We start from the raw sequence: 17,143 nt of genomic DNA, 5'->3' as shown, positions 1-17,143 counted from the left end.
TATGTTACTTTTCAAGATAAAAAATTGGAAGGTTAGATTTATAAATATGAAATCTTTTCATATCTTTTAATCAATTATTTCTAAAACAAACATGAACACCTGGTAGGGTCAATGATTTCACTGTCACTTCTATTACATGCTCCCTTCACAACCAAGACTCCCTAGTTTTGGTAAATGTTCATTTGGGAGAGGAGATTGTGAGGCTTGCCTCTTTTGTATGTCTCAAGCCTCCTTTGTATTAATTTTTAGTTTTTTTGTTTTTTTTTTTGCCTTGGTTAGATTTGTTTGAAATAATTTTTAACATGTACGTGTTAGGGGTAGAGAATAATTTTATAAGTGGAAACTATATTTTAAAAATGCAGTTTGTAAAAAGCTTAATAATTTTAGTATTGTTATAATTGAAATAATGAATGTCACCACATTAATTATAATAAATTTTAATTAAGTATTATTTATGACTTCCATTAATTTTTATTAATGGAAACCATTAATGTCATTTATGAGTTCCATTAATATTCATTAATGGGAATATTAATGAAAGTCATTTGGAAAGCCTATAAAAGAGCTTCTCATTCCTTGTAATATACATACCTAAGTAAGAAAGAAATTTCTTATTTTCTTTCATGCTCTTTATCTATCATTCTCTCAACTTTCTCAACTCTCTTCTCTGATTCCTTTTTCCCTATTACATATTATTATCAAAGTAAGATATATTTTATCTCTACTACTTTGATTTACATTGAATTTATCCTTGTTTTACAACAAGTATTCTTAAAAGTAAGATATATCTTTTGTATGTCTCAAGCCTCCTTTGTATTAATTTTTAGTTTTTTTGTATTTTTTGTTTGAAATAATTTTTAACATGTACGTGTTAGGGGTAGAGAATAATTTTATAAGTGGAAACTATATTTTAAAACTGCAGTTTGTAAAAAGCTTAATAATTTTAGTATTGTTATAATTGAAATAATGAATGTCACCACATTAATTATAATAAATTTTAATTAAGTATTATTTATGAATTCCATTAATTTTTATTAATGGAAACCATTAATGTCATTTATGAGTTCCATTAATATTCATTAATGGGAATATTAATGAAAGTCATTTGGAAAGCCTATAAAAGAGCTTCTCATTCCTTGTAATATACATACCTAAGTAAGAAAGAAATTTCTTACTTTCTTTCATGCTCTTTATCTTTCATTCTCTCAACTTTCTCAACTCTCTTCTCTGATTCCTTTTTCCCTATTACATATTATTATCAAAGTAAGATATATTTTATCTCTACTACTTTGATTTACATTGAATTTATCCTTGTTTTACAACAAGTATTCTTAAAATTTTTAATTAAATAAATATATAATCTAGTATTGCATTTCCAAAATATAAATAAACTCCAATAAAAAATAAAGGTCTTATTTAAAAATCATTCTTCAAAATAATTTTCTATTTTTTAAAATAGAAAGTGATTTTCTATCTCAAAAAACCATTTTGGTTAACTTTTAAGAGAAATTCAGGGTATTTTAAAAAAAAATTAATAATTTTTAATAAAGTGTTTAAACAAATTTAAAAATATGGAGAATATATACTTCCAAACTTGTATATTAATTATTTATAACAAAAAATCTAGAAAATTGTTTATCATATTAAAATTCTCAAAAATTGTTTTAAAAAATGTCACCCAAAATTATCATGAGTTGTTTTTTCTTCCTTTCATTTAAAGATGGTAAATCTCAGGACAATTACGTGGATAAGTGTTTTTACTAAAGCTCTTTTTACTCTCCAACGACCATGAAACAGACCACCCTCTTTGGGAAAAGGAGGCCTTAATTTAAGCCACATCACATAAAAAACCAAAAAAATAAAAAATAAAAATAATAAATAAATAAAAATAAAATCAGGATATCCATTATTAAGATCAAGACATATATATATGAATGGGGGAAAAACAAGTGGGCTTATGACAAAAATAATAAATAGATAAAAATAAAATCAGGAGATCCATTATTAAGATCAAGACACATGAATAGGGGAAAAATACAAGTGGGCTTATGACAAGACTCTTCACAGCACTAAAAACCAAAAGGGAAAGTGAGGTTGCCTTGTCCCTAACCGACCAGTATGACTGGCTATAAATGCTGAGTTTTCTTCCTTTCATGGCTCAACTTCACAATCCCACATCGACTTTTGTCCATATTCTTCCACGGTTGTTTTCACCTTGAGTTTCTTATCTATATGATTGTGAGAAAAAATGGGATTGAATTTTTCAATGGTCATGCTTTCTCACTATAACCCCTTCTCTATCCTAATAGTACATGTCCTTTTTTTTTCATTATTTTCAAGTTATGTGAAAGATTTGTGATAGGTAAACAGTTCATTCCAAATCGCTCGTCTGCACTGGAAAGGAAAATTTTTCTCCATTAATTTTTGGGATGTAAGCTTTCAATATGATTTATAGTCCAACCATGAGAATTCTCCGTTCAACCAAAGACTTCTTATTTCATTTTTCTCTTCAAAGATGTGTAAATCATTGATGTTCCGTTTATTTTCAACATAGAAAACATTTAAAAATATTTTTTATCAAATAAACTCTTATTTATGTTTTGGAAATACAATATCAGATCATATTTTTATTTAATTAAAAAATTTTAAAATACTAAAATTCTTTATCTTTTTATTAATATCATTTTTAAAATATAATTTCCAACTATAAAATCATTCTCTACCCCTAAACATACAAGTTAAAAATTATTCTCAACAAATCTAACCAAGATTATAAAAAAAAAAAAATTCAAAATTTCTACAAAGGAGGCCTTGAGATATCCGAGAGAGGCAAAGTCTCACAATTTCTACCGAATGTATATATATTTACCAAAACTAGGGAGTCATGTTACCCATTATTTATTTTGTGAGTCCAAGTCCAAGGTACTTGGTTGTCTTTTGTAAAGGGACCATGAAGTGTGAAAGGAGCATCCAATAGAAGTGATTGTAAAAATTACTTGCTATATTGTGTTACCAACCTTTTCTTTTGGGTAAGTATATTTGGTTGGATCACCAGACTCTTGTATGGTTGTAAGATACATGTACCCAATTTCTAAACTTCTAAAGGGAATAATGTGGGATTTGGTTGAATGACCCAACTCTTCTATAGTTGTAAAATACATGTACCCAACTTCTAATGGGGATAATGTGGGATTTATCCATTGGTAAGGTGAGATGAGTGACAATTTCGTGGATTGATAAAAGCCAAATAAATGGTATATACCTCTTGTATGATAGTAAGATAAGATGAACGAATGGTACCTCCTGTATGATCGTAAGATAAGATGAACGAATGATACCTCTTGTATGATCATAAGATAGGATGAGGGACGATTTTGTGGATTGATAAAAGCCAAACAAATGATACTTCCTGTATGGTTGTAAGATAAGATGATGGACGATTTCGTGGATTGATAGAAGCCAAACAAATGGTACCTCTTGTATGATTGTAAGATACATGCACCCAACTTCTAATAGAGATAGTGTGGGACTTATCCTTTAGTAAGTTGAGATGAAGGACGATTTTGTGGATTGATAAAAACCAAACAAATGGTACCTCTTGTATGATTGTAAGATACATGCACCTAACTTCTAAAGGGAATAATGTGGAACTCATCCTTTGGTAAGATAAGATGAAGGACAATTTTGTGGATAGATAAAAGCTTGGTATAATATCATAGATCATCGAGAGAAGTTTATACCTAATTTATTTTACATGTGTTAACACATTTTAGATCCATGAAAATCAATTACTCAAAGTTGATAATATCGATATAAGTTGTCATAATGTTTTAATCATATGTTTGAAGCCGTTAACAGAAGTGGACGATGAAAAAAGCAAGGTGAGATTGTTGAGTAGCCATTAAGGAGAAGTTGTGTTTGATCGGACAAAAAAAAGAAATCGACACATGCTTTGTTGAAGAAATGAATGGAAGTAACTAGATAAGAGTGAATTCATTTTAAAGGCAATAATTATATGAGACTTGGAGAAATAACTAAGTTGGGCCTAGGCCCTTTTAGCTTCACCCTTGGCTTGGCCTAGGCATGCCTTCAAATCAAGGTTTGAAATTTAATTCTTGGCCTAGGCTAAGCCTTGGGATCGATAATTAACAAAATACAAATGCATAAAATTATTTGGTTTTAAGATTCATTTTATATTTAATAACTTTTCAATAACTCTTTTAAAGATCCTCATAATCCCCAAATATTATAGGGTATTGTTTAAAGCATTTCAAAGTATATTTTAAACCAAGCAAACGAAATTTATGCTATTAACTATCATAAATAGTTCTGAATTTGAAATTTGTTAGAAGAAGTTGAGCCCACAGCTTGATGAACAAATGGTTGAAATCAAAATCAATCTCACACCTAACCAATAAAATAAAATTAATTTGGAATTTTTTTCCTATAAACAATGGATGTTTTTGTTTCCATCTTAATTGAATTTATTATTTGATAGCACTTTACCTTGACCTTATTCATTGCATAGATTCTATATATGGAAGGTTGTAACATCATAATCTTCACCAAGCTTTTGTGTCAAGAAAAATGTTGGGTTTATATATATATTTAGAGTTTTGTATTTGTAGGGGAAAAAAATTTTGATTCAGAAGATTTGATATTATAATGTTTCAATTATTTATTTTTCTTATTGAGTTGACCTTTTAATAGTATATTGTCTCCCATCAAACACTTGTATTTTAATATATTATATCATTGCCACCTCAAATCAAAACCTAATCAAATAATATTTGTCTATGTTTGTATTCATGATCAAGAAACTACTTGTGACGGTGAATAGGTGATACTTGTAATTTTTTATTATAGGGATTTAATCATACTATTTACATTAGCTTGTGAGAATTAATACAAGAACCGATAATTTAAAATAAATTCAATCATAAATTGAATATTTATAAACATGAAAAATCATCTATAAAAATTGTTTTAACCTTCGCAGATGCATAAACCATAAATCTATCGATCGTAGCAAAAATCTATTAAATTTAAATGAATTCTACATGGTTGTATCATTGAATTAGGACTTGAACCATGGAGAATAAACAAAGGAAGCATTCCAATTTTTTTGTGTTTTTAGGAAGTAAGATCATGGGTAGGATTCACATAGATGGTCGCATGGGTTGGGACAATGAAATGAGGACAACAATAAAATGACATACCAATTCAAATAATTCTACCCTTGTACACTTCTCCAACCCTGCAAACCCTCTTCAAGTTTTTCCTATTCATTTTCATTCTCTGACTCAACAGCTAGCACATGTACCAACAAGACAATGTAGTTTTTGGTTTATTTCCATGAGTTTTCTTCACGTGAAATAAAAGTTGGGGACAACCCTAGTCTACAAATTCATTGCCTAACGAAGACGTTATCTGAGTCATTACAATGAATAGTAAAATCTAAATTGTTGAATGAGTGTACAAAAATATGACCAAGTTAAAAAAATAAAATAAAATAATTTGATACAAATAAATAGATTAAAATACTGAAACACGGGATAAAAGAAGAAGTTAGTACAACTATATAAATATAGTGGATTTCCTTTAATCAATCATATAGGTAAATTTTTAAAACTGTAAAATTACGATTTAGTTGGTGAGATAATATACGATGGACATTATATTTTAAGATAACACATCCAATTAGATATATTATTTTATATTAAATTTGTAAAATAAAAAAAATATTTTTAATGTCTAAAATAAATATTATATCATATTTCAATATTTTCTATTTAAAAATTGAAATTTCTTTTATATTTAATAATATTTATGATTAAAATATATTCAAATTTTATAAATAAAAATTTTTATATCATGCTATTCAATATATAAAAATAATTTATATATTATATATTAATATTAGTTTATAATTTTTTTCCTTTTTTAACTATAAATTTAATTTACAATAAAAAATTATTTTGAAAAATGATTATTTAAAAAAATAAATTTATAATACATGGGATATACATGCATGAAATATACATATCTTATATCTTAGCATGATATGAATATATCCTAAGTAGGAGTGCCATAAAAAAAAAGTGGATAATATATTTCACCATTTATTATATCTTATATTTAGTGAACATATGATAAGTTAAGTAATGGGAGAATTTATTCTATCACATTACCAACTAAATATGGGATAAGTATATGGATAGTAATTGTAACGAATCTCGAAAAACAAGTAATTTCTACTAGGCCTTTATCCTTTTTTTAGGCTCATTAAGGTTTTTATTGGTTGGAACTTCCGGTTATCTTAGTAGGAATTTGATATCTTTATTTCCGCGTCTTAGCAAATAATTATTTTTCTACAAGGGATCATGATGTCGTGATGTCTTTCTATAGGATTACTTGTCGTCCTTTATCCATTTGTTTAGGTTCATTAAGCTTCTTATTGGTTGGAACTTTCTATTATCCTAATAATTTCAACAAATAATCATTTTTTTACAAGGGATCATAATGTCATGATGTCTTTCTATAGGATTACTGGTCATCCTTTCTCTTATCTTATCTCATACTCTATCAAGCTAACCAAACATGACCTAAGAATTTATTAAATCGATCTAAAATGAACAATATCTATATGAAAAGTAATGCGTCATCAGACGACGACTCTATTTATCGTCTTTCTTAATGTTTGGTAGTCTTATAATCCTGTGGGATATGCACCAATTCGATTCTGTAGCAAAAGCAAAACTACAAAACTCTGATATAGTATTAAACTATGAATTTGAAATAAGAACTGGAAGCTACAACCCAAAGCCTTTGACCCAGAAACAATACACATAGGGGATGTCGGCATTGGATGTGGCAAAAACTGTATCTCAACATGTGTCTTCTGAGACTAACAGAGGAGAAGAATGATCAAAGGGAGGGTACCATTTGTTTTGATTCCACAGAGGAGTACTAGCTGCCTAGCTGGCCTGTTCATTCATCCGTACAGACTTGCTCCCAAAAGAAAGAATGAGAATCATGGCTTTTGGAAATAAAGCAAACACTGAGTTCCATGCAGAGTTTAGGTGGCGAGAGAATAGGCCTTTCACACTGCATGGTCCCTTTACGTACGTGAGGCGTCCATATACCATATTAGCCTCAACTTGGACATATTGACTTTGTCCCATCCTCCTCTCAGAATATATCTATCAACTCTTTTATGAGTTTGTAGGAAAATTGAATGTTGAGGACAAAATTAACTATTTGTAGAACCATGATGCATGGTTTTGGTAAAATATTCAGGCTATGTTTGGTTCCCGGAAAGTACAAAGGAAAGAAAAAAAATGCTAAGGAAAATGATTTTCTCATGTTTGGTTGTCCTATGAAAAATATCAAAGAAAATCAAATATAATTAAAACTAATTAAAAACTTATGTATTTTTAAATTATTTAATCTTTATATTGATGAGTTAAAATAAATAAAATGAGTTTGAAGTAACAAAAAAAATAATTTATCAACTTTTAATCTATTTTTTTATTTTCCTTCATTTTTTCTTTCCTTCTACTTTTCCTTTGTATTTTCTTTCCTTCGCATTTTCCCTCAAATTTTCCGGGAACCAAACATAGCCTCAATTAATGTGAAGAAATTTTTGAGAGGATTAAGGTAAACATAAAGATTTAAGCAAGGAAAATGATTCATTTTACAACTATTTCTTGGTTGTTTTCACTACACATCTATTCCCATTACAAAATCAAAGAAATTATCATGTGGAATAGCCACTTTGTCAATCACATGTATCTATGTAGGGTAGATTTTTGCCTAAAGATTATGAAGGGTTTGGTTGTGGTATCACGGGCACCTATTATTAGGTATCATATCAAAACTCCAAAAATCAAGTTCAAATCAGAGAAGTTTGAAACCCTTTTAGGGAGGAAAGACAAAGGTTGTAGTTCAAGTTGTCGAAGCTTAATATGATTTTCAGATTATTCACTAAGAAGTATGGGGATTGTTGTATCACAAACATGAAAAATATGTACAAGTGATCGATGTTCAGTATAAGATCTATGGGAAAAAGCATTTGGGTAAAGGTGCATCTCGTAATATTTCCTTAATTGGAACTTAACCAACACAACCAAATATATATACAAATGTAGGAAATGAAATAGGCATCATGACTAATTTATCGTTTGGGCCTTTTAGGTTCTATTTGAATCGACTTTTGATAAGTTAAAAACTCTTTTTTAAAGTATAATAAAAGTGCTAGTGTCTCTTTTATTAATTTTCTCAAAGAATTTATGGCTTCAAAAAGAGTTTAATACAAAAGTGTTTCTTACTACAAAAGTTCTATTTTGACTTATATAAAAAGGTTTTTTCATGTTTGATAAATTAAACTTTTATAATACTAATATCACCCATTAAGAATTAGGACTTTAACTTCGGTTTCAGCTTCCACCTAAAAAACAATAAACTAATCCAAACAAGACCTTACTCTCTCCCCACAAAGGAATTGAATGTCATGTATACACTGATTTCCACATTCCAAAAACTAAAAACCAAAAGAATGATAGATGTGAATCCATGGTAGTCAATCATATATGTGACGTACCATACAATGCATAAGTGGCTTCTTATAGCTTGGCAAAAAGAATCCCACAACTTGACAAAAAACATACAGAAGAAGCAAAGAAAAAGCACTTCCAGAACCAAAAATCATTCTTCCTGTTTTATAGTACTTGGCTGTCTCAACGCTCAAGTAAAGAAGATGGTGCAGTGGTGAAAGGGGGATCCTATGGGCACCATAACTACAAGATGAAAATGACTAATAGCTAGTTTTTTCCGAAGGGGTTATCAGCCATGATTGCCATTCTTATAAGCACTTTTGAGCAAGTGTGTAGGGATGGTGAAGCAGGGAAATGGTACACATTTTTGAGTATGAAAAGAAACTGTTTGTGGGTGATTTCGTACCAGCAAAGGATCTGCTTATAATGGATGCATTGAATTTCAAAGTGAGAATGATGTCTGCCACTGACATGCATTTTGATCAGACCATGAGAGTCACCCCGGGGGAAAGAAGAAGAAGAAGAAGAAGCTGGGTGTTATAGAAAGAATAGACCTCCACAAAGAAAGAAAAAAAAATTGAGAAATTTTGGCCCTATTGCTTGTAAAATGTTCTTGAAAACCTTTTCTAGGCTATTTTCAGAAAGTGTTTTCGAAAAATGTTTGACACAGGTTTTTAGAACAATTTTGGAAAACTTTTTAAGAATTTATTTAACAAATAAATTATTTTTTAATTCAAGTTTTTGGATCAAATTGAAACATCAACTTAAAAAAAAAAAAAAAAAAAAGCAAGGAACTGGTGATGGTGATGAGAAAAAAAAATATTGGGTTGTTTAGTTCTTTTTTATTTGTTGTTTGGCCCAAACCCAAAGGCATGATTGAGTAGGCCTTGGTTGAAATTTGTTTTAAAGAAGCCCAACCCAAGCCCTAATCATCAAGAACTAATTGAAATTTTGAAATACTAAATTACGTATAGAACCCTCAAATTGTCAAATTGTTGCATCCAAAAATATTCTATTTTTTTGATAAATTTTACTTTCTATATTTTTCTTAAATACAAAGGAATATTCCATATAAAAAACTTGTTGTCTAATTATCAAAGATATTGAGAAAATCCCGTAATAATATATTTCTTTTATAATAATAAAAAATTTTAATATCTCTTGATAAAAAATATAATATCTCCTAATAATTATTTTAATATTTTTCTTTCCCAATATGTTCTTCTTCAAATTTATTTATTTTTCCTTTTTCTCTTATATAAATAATGAAAAATTAAAAATATCTACCATAAATCAAATAAAAGAAGTTATATTTCCTAATACTTCATTAAGGTTATGTTTGGTTCGTAGAAAATTTGAAGAAAAATATAAAAGGAAAGAAAAAAGTGAATGAAAATATAAAATAGGTTATTGATTAATAAATTTAAAATTAATAAATTATTTATATATATTACTTTAAACCCATACATCATTTATTTTAACTCTTAGATACCAATATTAAACGAAAGTTTAAAATTTTTAATGATTCTCAAAAACTATTTTTTATAAATATTTTTTAAAAAGTGATATAATTTTATAGTATTTGACAATATTTTTTAAAACAGTTCTCAAAAAATAGTTTTTAAAAATAATTATAAAAAATATATTTTTAAAAGCAATTTTAAAATACAGTTCTCTTATATTTTTAGTGATAAAACTTCAGAACTTGAAATGTTTTTTTTATGTTTCCAAATGTTTTTTAAAAATAATTTTATCTATAAACATATTTTCGAATCTGGAAATGAATTTTTTGTTTTAAAGAATAGATACGATTTTTTGTTTTAAAAATCGTATCAAAAAATGGTTCCCACCTTACGTGATCTTAAATAGGAACTAAACAAACAACTCCATTTTTTTCGTTACTTAGACCTTTGTGGGTATTAGAATCAATTCAACTAGTATGGCAAAAACATGATTCCATTCGACATCCTATCACAATCTCGTCTTCCTTTTGGCTCGGAATGGGAATGAGAATGGGAATGGGAATGGGAATAGTTGATAATCATGATGTTTTCTTTCCTTTTTCTCCCAAAATCCAACGGTGTCGTTTTGAAAGATTGGAATTGGAAGGGGGATGAGTCAGAGTCATGACTCATGAGTCATGATGTTCTTTCCCTAAATTCCAACGGTGTCGTTTTGAGAGTGGGTCGTGGTCATTTCTGGAACCCCGGATGTGTTGTAGGGTTGGGTTCTCCTCTCTTTTTGTCCATTTTCCACTCTTTTTCTCCTCCCATAAAACCAAATCATTATATATTCATCATTATGTTCATGATAGCCCAATACCCATATCTCTTCTCTCTCTAAGCTTGACATTCTATGGAGATAAGAAGAAAGAAAGAAAGAAATAACAGGAGAGAAAATGGAAAGAAAGATGGAAAAAAGAGAGAGTGGAAGCTTCTGCTTTGAGGGGATTGTTGTCTGGCTCGAGGCCACCAACCATCTTTGATTGATTCAAATACTTTGATCAGCTTCAACCCATCTTCTCCTTCAATTCAATTCCACCCTCTGATTATGTGTTAGTGCCCTCGGACCAGGCTTCATTCCCCTCAATCACTGCTCCCCAATCGGCCCAGAGGTTTGTTTTTGGTATTTCTGGTGTTTTTTTCTGAATCTTTAGCTGCTTTTCACTGAATCTGTTGATGGGTTTTTGTTCTCACACACATTAGGGCTGTTAATCACTTGCAGATTGGTGCAATGATGAGAAGTTTTGACTGTGTTTTGAACTAGTTCTGACAGATTTAGACAAAGTTTTCATCATTGCTTCTTTTCCTTTTATTTTATTCTAGCTTCGTTTTCAACTCTGGTTATCATGGCTGAAATTTTCCCTGTCAGTCTCTCTAGACCTTTTGTTCTTCATCATTGAAAAGATTTTTCTCATCATGGCTTCAAGTTCCTGATCTTTCCATCTGTGTTCTTCATCTCCCTCGTTCAATTTTCTTTCATATTTTCCGGGAAAGATCTATGTAAAGAGGGGAGGAAAAGGCTAGCTAGGCGACAAGATCAAACTACTCTTAGACCCATTAGACCCATATGTGATTTTTAGTTTAATTAATGATTTTTTTTCCAATATTTCTTGTTCTTAGTGGGGGTAGTTGGATTTGCAGACCTGTGAAATCTCCACCCTCTTTTGCTTTACCAAAGTTTCAATGCTTATTAAAAGTTGAATTCTTCTGCTGCTGCAGTGAAGATTTCAAGGTGAAAGTGGGGATAAATTTTATGTAGAATTGATTCTATTTTATTGGGAATTTTCTCTTTATTATCAATGAGGGTATCTTTTTATTCTATCCCTTCAATCTAAGTTCTACGTATCATCCCATTTTCAACTGATTCATCACTAAAAAACCCCATCTCTCCTCATTGAAAATGGATTGTCATAGACCCAACAACAAAAAAAGTTCTCTTTTGGCCATTTCCATTAAAGATCATTCAGAGTTTGAATTCTTGTTTAGATCTTTTTGGGTAGTCTCCATTTCATTCTTTTGTAACGGAAATCTTTTTAGGTGGGTTGATCATATTCTTGGAGTTGGAGATCAGACTCTCACTATATCTTGAAATTTCTTGAGCTAAAAGCAAGGACAATGGCTTTCTGAAGTCTGATACATTAGCTCCTTTTGCATTGATACAACAACACCTTGTGTTCCCCCCTCCATCATTTTCCCTGTGGTTCTGCATGATTTTTATCAGAAAAAATCAGAGTTCAGCTCAGGTGGTACATAAAAATGGACAGAGCAAACAGTGGCCTGGAATGATGGGAAGAGTCATGGATTTAACTCTAACAACTGTTCTGGGCTCTTGCTTCTGAAAACAAACTTGTCTTTTTGTTTTTGTTTTCATTTTCTTTCTTTTCAAATATTTTTCAGATGATCAAACATATGGTAAGTTGGAGCTGTATATGGGTTTGTCAGTATGTGATACTGCATTTGGACTCCACTAACTTCTGGTTTCATGGGATCTTTCTGTGATTATTATCATCTTCGACCTCTCTCTCTTGGGTAAGTGACAATGCACATTAAGTATATATATATACTCTTCTCATTATGGAGTGTTTGGCATTTTGAAGTGTCTAGCTCCCTTGGTTCTTTAGTTTTTCTGTGCAGAAGTGTTGTTTGGAAGGCAAGAAACCAGGGTGAGAAAGATGAAAAGGCTTTACATGGAGTTTTGAATTGATACTACTGCATAAAGCACTTGGAATAGTTTTATCTTCTGCCGGTGGTGGTGGGTGGCAGCCTGGCAGCTGTGCAGTGCACTGAACAATAAGAGAATATTTATATAATATTGTATAATTTTATTCATACTGTTCAGGCTGCTTATGATCATCTCCCACCATATGTAGAATAATAATATAAGCAATACCCATATATTTTGTTTTGATTTGGAGCTAGTATGACAACATTACTAGTTTACTCAATGGAGAGTAATAGTCGTGAGTTCTTGTGCTATATGATGTAGATTAAGCTGGTCGAAGAAGTTTTTAGGTTAAATTGATAACTTGGCATGGTATCAGACTTGATTTTCTATTTTCTCGATTTCATTAATTCAAATCTTATCATTCATTTATTGAAAAATTTGGCATTATATATAAGTGCATAACACTTTCGTGCAGAATAAGTCGAGAACGTAGTAGTTGTTTTGTTTGTTAAACCAACTTAACAACTTAAAATAATTTAATAACTTAATTTAAGTCATTAAGTAATTAAATATATATTTAGTAAAATAATTTAATGATATGACTTAAAGTTAAAAGCAACTTTAAGTAACAAGTAAAAATAATTAATTTATTTTTAAGTTTACATCTTTATTTTACATTTTTGTCCTAGTTATCTCTAACGATCCTTTCAATCTTCTTTATTATAATTATAATTTATGAAAGATAAATATATCAATTTGATGATTTAGAATAAATTTTAAGTTAATTTTATCAAACAACCATAATACTTAAGTATATAAGAATTAAGTAATAAGTTTTTTTAAGTTAATAACTTAAATATAATTTGACTTAAAGTCAATTTAAGTCATTTTAATAATTATTCTTAAAAACTTATTTTAGAAACATTACTATACATGTGAACTCGTAACATTAATTTAAATGCTAATAATTAATTAAATTTTATATTTTAGCAAAAAAAAATCAATCATATCAATTTATCATTAGATTCATTACCTAAAAATAGCAACATAATGGTTATAAAATAAAGGAAGGGTTGTTGCATGGAGAACTTACTTGATGCTCCATCACTTGAAATGGTTGATTTCAAGTAAGGATGGATGTTTGGTTACAACACTTCTCAAGCTTAATCCAAGAATAAGAGAGAGAGGAAGAAGATGGTTAATTATTGGCAATGGATAAAGGGCGAGGGAAAAAAACTACCTTAACCGTAGAATCCCAAAAACTTAGGAGCCACCACCACAACCCCCATCTCTCTCTTCTTCCTTTCTCTTTCTCTTCCTCTTTCTCTGTTGTCTCTTTCTCCCTGACCATTCTCTTCTAGGCTCAGCCCCCCACCCTTGTTAAGGGGGAGAGAAAAAATTTACCCATTTTCTCTCTCCCCTTCCAACCCCACCCTCTCTATCACGATCACTGTATTATGCAATTTCAGGATTTCCATGCACCCACCACCGCCGCCGCCGCTTCCTCCGCCACCACTGCCAGCGGTGAATGGGAAAAGCTCTCTCCGGCATAGATATCAGCCTGTAGCCGCCACCGCTTTTGATTCTGAGTTTTCCGAATTGGTTGGTGATCACTGTTTGTAATCGTGCAATGTATTTGATTCCTTCAGTGCCTTATCTTGACTCCGCCTTCGACCTCGCTACCATCTGTCTCATATCGGCCCTCCTCCTCCTCTCCCTCCTATCCCTCTTCTTCGTCTTCCACCTCCGCCTCAAGTGCCGAACCTCCCACCAGCTCCAGAACTTCAACTCTCTCTGGACCGTACGGCTGCTCCTCGTGCTGTTCATCTCTTTCTGGGCTGTCAACGAACTCCTCCGCATACCCTTCTTCCGCCGGAGATATCCGTACCCATTCTTGCCGGCGCTGACTCTGGCTCAACAGGCTGGTCTCTGCAAAGTTCACGTGGTTCTCTCTCTGGGTTTGTACGAGCCTGGCTTCCTCGTGACCTTTCTATTCCTCGTCAACGTCTCCGTCAAGAAGCACAGCAGAGACAACAAGTGGGGTGTGGTCATCGTCTTCGCCTTATGCCTCCCTATCTTCTTGCTGCAACTCTTCTTCACTTACTTCTCTCCTCCGGAGGTTCCTATCCCTGGGTTTTTGAAGCGGAGCTTCATGACCATCAAGGACGAGTATGGAAACGACGCCGTTTTGTGCATGTACCCGCTCGTGAACACCCTCGTCTTCTGTGCGTTTGCGATTGTGTACGCTGTCTGCTTCCTTTTGTCCTGTTGGAGGGTAGTCTCGCTCGTGATCAACAAGGGCTTGAGGGTTCGGATCTACGCGCTCGCCTCCGCGGTTCTCTTTCCGCTCCTGGTGCAGCTTCTCTTTCTGGGAATATCGGTGGTTTTTTCGCCGGCCGACACCTTCTACGGCGGCGCTGCACTGATGGTATTCCTCAGCGTGCTGTGCTGCACCGTCGTGGGGGAGAGCATTTTGATAATCAGACCGATCACGGAAGCGTTATCCGCCGGAGGCGATTGCTGCCTGTGGATTCGCGACGTCGGGCCGGGGAAACAGGTGGCGGATGAGGGTTAGTAGAAGGGAGATGAAGGGCATTCTGGTGATTTTCTTTCACGATGAGGAGGGGGCGTTGGTAAATTCGGTAATAGGCGGTCACGCGCAGCGCACGGGACTGGTCTCAAAAATGTTAAGAGAGAGAAAAGTGGAGAGCTGTGACTGTGAATTGATGTTTGATACTTTCCTTCTTTTTTACCCTCTAAAATCCGATTTGTACTATAATTTTTCTCTTTTTATTTTTATTTTTTATTTTTTATTTTATAGATTTTCCCATGAAAATACCAGAAAATGGGAAAATATTTGATGAGAAAATGTGCAATACAATTTATTAAATTTAGTTGTGAATTAACTCTACTTGTGTGTTTAGTAAATATTCAGAAATTTACATGCAATTTATGGGGTTGGAATTATAATAAACATTTTTTTTTTTTATCGGAAAGAAGATATTGTTTATTAATTATATTATTTTCTCAAAAAAAATCAAATTTAATATCTGTTATTAATTATTTTGTTATTTTATGTGTTTTAGTTTATTTTTGTTATAGAATTTTTTATTAATATTAGTATTTCCCTTGATTTTGGATCACAATCCTGCAATTCTTATTAGATATTCATCGTAAATAAACAAGTTCCAGACAGGTTTGAGAATTTTAAAAAACATAGGTGTTTGCCCCAATTATATATAAAATTAAATTTAAAAATTAATTTTTTTTATTTTTTTATTTTTAACATATATATATATAATACAAAATTTGCTTTTAAATAAAAAAAATTATAATATTTCAATTATTTATAAAATATATTTATTTTAATGTGGTTAAAAAATTTAAAATACTCTTAGATGTTATTTTAGAAATTGTTTTTAATCTTTTTTAACATTTAAAATTTTTTATTTTTCGAAATATTAGAAAAAGTTTCTAAAAACATACTCTTAGGTGTTGTTTGTTTTATTGCTTAATTCTAAAAAAAAATTAAAACTAAATAGTATGTAATAATATTAAGTATTAGGTGGTTTGTTTTTATAATTTTTTATTTCTATTAAGCATTAAAAATAAAGAAATTTTTTTTTCATTTATAAAAAGTTAAATATTTTAGTTTTTTCTATTCACTTATAAATTTATATTAAGCTATAAAAAAAATAAAAAATAAATCATTTAAAATCTAAAAGAAAAAGCTTTCATATGCTAAAAAAACAAACACCATCTTAATTACTAAGTAATACAGTAAAAAGGCTTTTTCATTAATAATTGACCAAAAAAGCCCACTAAGCAATACAGTAAAAAGGCTTTTTCATTAATAATTGACAGAAAAAGCCCACTAATTTAGCTACCTGATATTATAATATTAAATAAAGCTTATGACTAAACCTCCATATGCTTGTTACATGGTTTTTCCATTTATTTTTTAATAGAAATTCTTAATAATGAGAGAGTCCATATTTAATTTTTTGTTTTTTGCAATTTTTTTTAATTTATTTCTTTTTATTTTTTTTAATTTTTATTTTTGTACTTTTCATCATCTGAATTTCCATAAATCCAAAATGACCTGTAAACTCTCAACCCACTTAGCCCACCTTCACAAGGGCCTAAATCCATGTAAGCCTGCCCCAAAAATAATGTAACGGTGCAAAACCCCACTGAGTTAGGCCCAAATAAAGTATAAAACAAAACTTCAAATATAATACAAACGTAATGCCAGCCTATAGTCTTAATTGGGCATAGAGCCCACTTACGAATAATTTTGAGAAGAATATAAGCAATAAACTCTTTACAAAAATTAGGCATTCGAAAAACTTTTAAAAATAATTAGATATTTAATAACAATATATTGAGAAACATTACTTTAAAAACTTAGAGAAGGAAAT

The 17,143-nt window shown here is 30.7% G+C and overlaps 1 protein-coding gene, 1 long non-coding RNA gene and 1 other non-coding gene across 3 annotated transcripts; all 3 read left to right on the top strand.

Moving 5' to 3' along the window:
- Positions 1 to 10,776: 10,776 nt before the first annotated feature.
- On the top strand, positions 10,777 to 13,031 carry LOC132252714 (uncharacterized). The gene is made up of 2 exons (XR_009464481.1): positions 10,777 to 11,169; positions 12,455 to 13,031. It is a non-coding gene; the product is annotated as an uncharacterized LOC132252714 (long non-coding RNA).
- Positions 10,992 to 11,151, top strand: MIR166D (microRNA MIR166d). Its single transcript, NR_127756.1, has one exon. It is a non-coding gene; the product is annotated as a microRNA MIR166d (primary transcript).
- Positions 13,032 to 14,352: 1,321 nt separating the features above from the next.
- LOC104882256 (uncharacterized) lies at positions 14,353 to 15,297 on the top strand. Its single transcript, XM_010664702.2, has one exon. It carries the CDS (start codon positions 14,353 to 14,355, stop codon positions 15,295 to 15,297), a length of 945 nt encoding a protein of 314 aa, XP_010663004.2.
- Positions 15,298 to 17,143: the final 1,846 nt, after the last annotated feature.

The sequence above is a fragment of the Vitis vinifera genome, chromosome 16, assembly GCF_030704535.1.
Source record: "Vitis vinifera cultivar Pinot Noir 40024 chromosome 16, ASM3070453v1".
Lineage (NCBI taxonomy): Eukaryota > Viridiplantae > Streptophyta > Magnoliopsida > Vitales > Vitaceae > Vitis > Vitis vinifera.
The sequence above is the reverse complement of the archived record's forward strand: the minus strand, read 5'-3'. Positions and strand labels throughout refer to the sequence as shown.

Coding starts and splice junctions, on each gene's coding strand:
- LOC104882256 (XM_010664702.2), top strand. CDS start 14,353: ATGTATTTGATTCCTTCAGTGCCTTATCTTGACTCCGCCTTCGACCTC.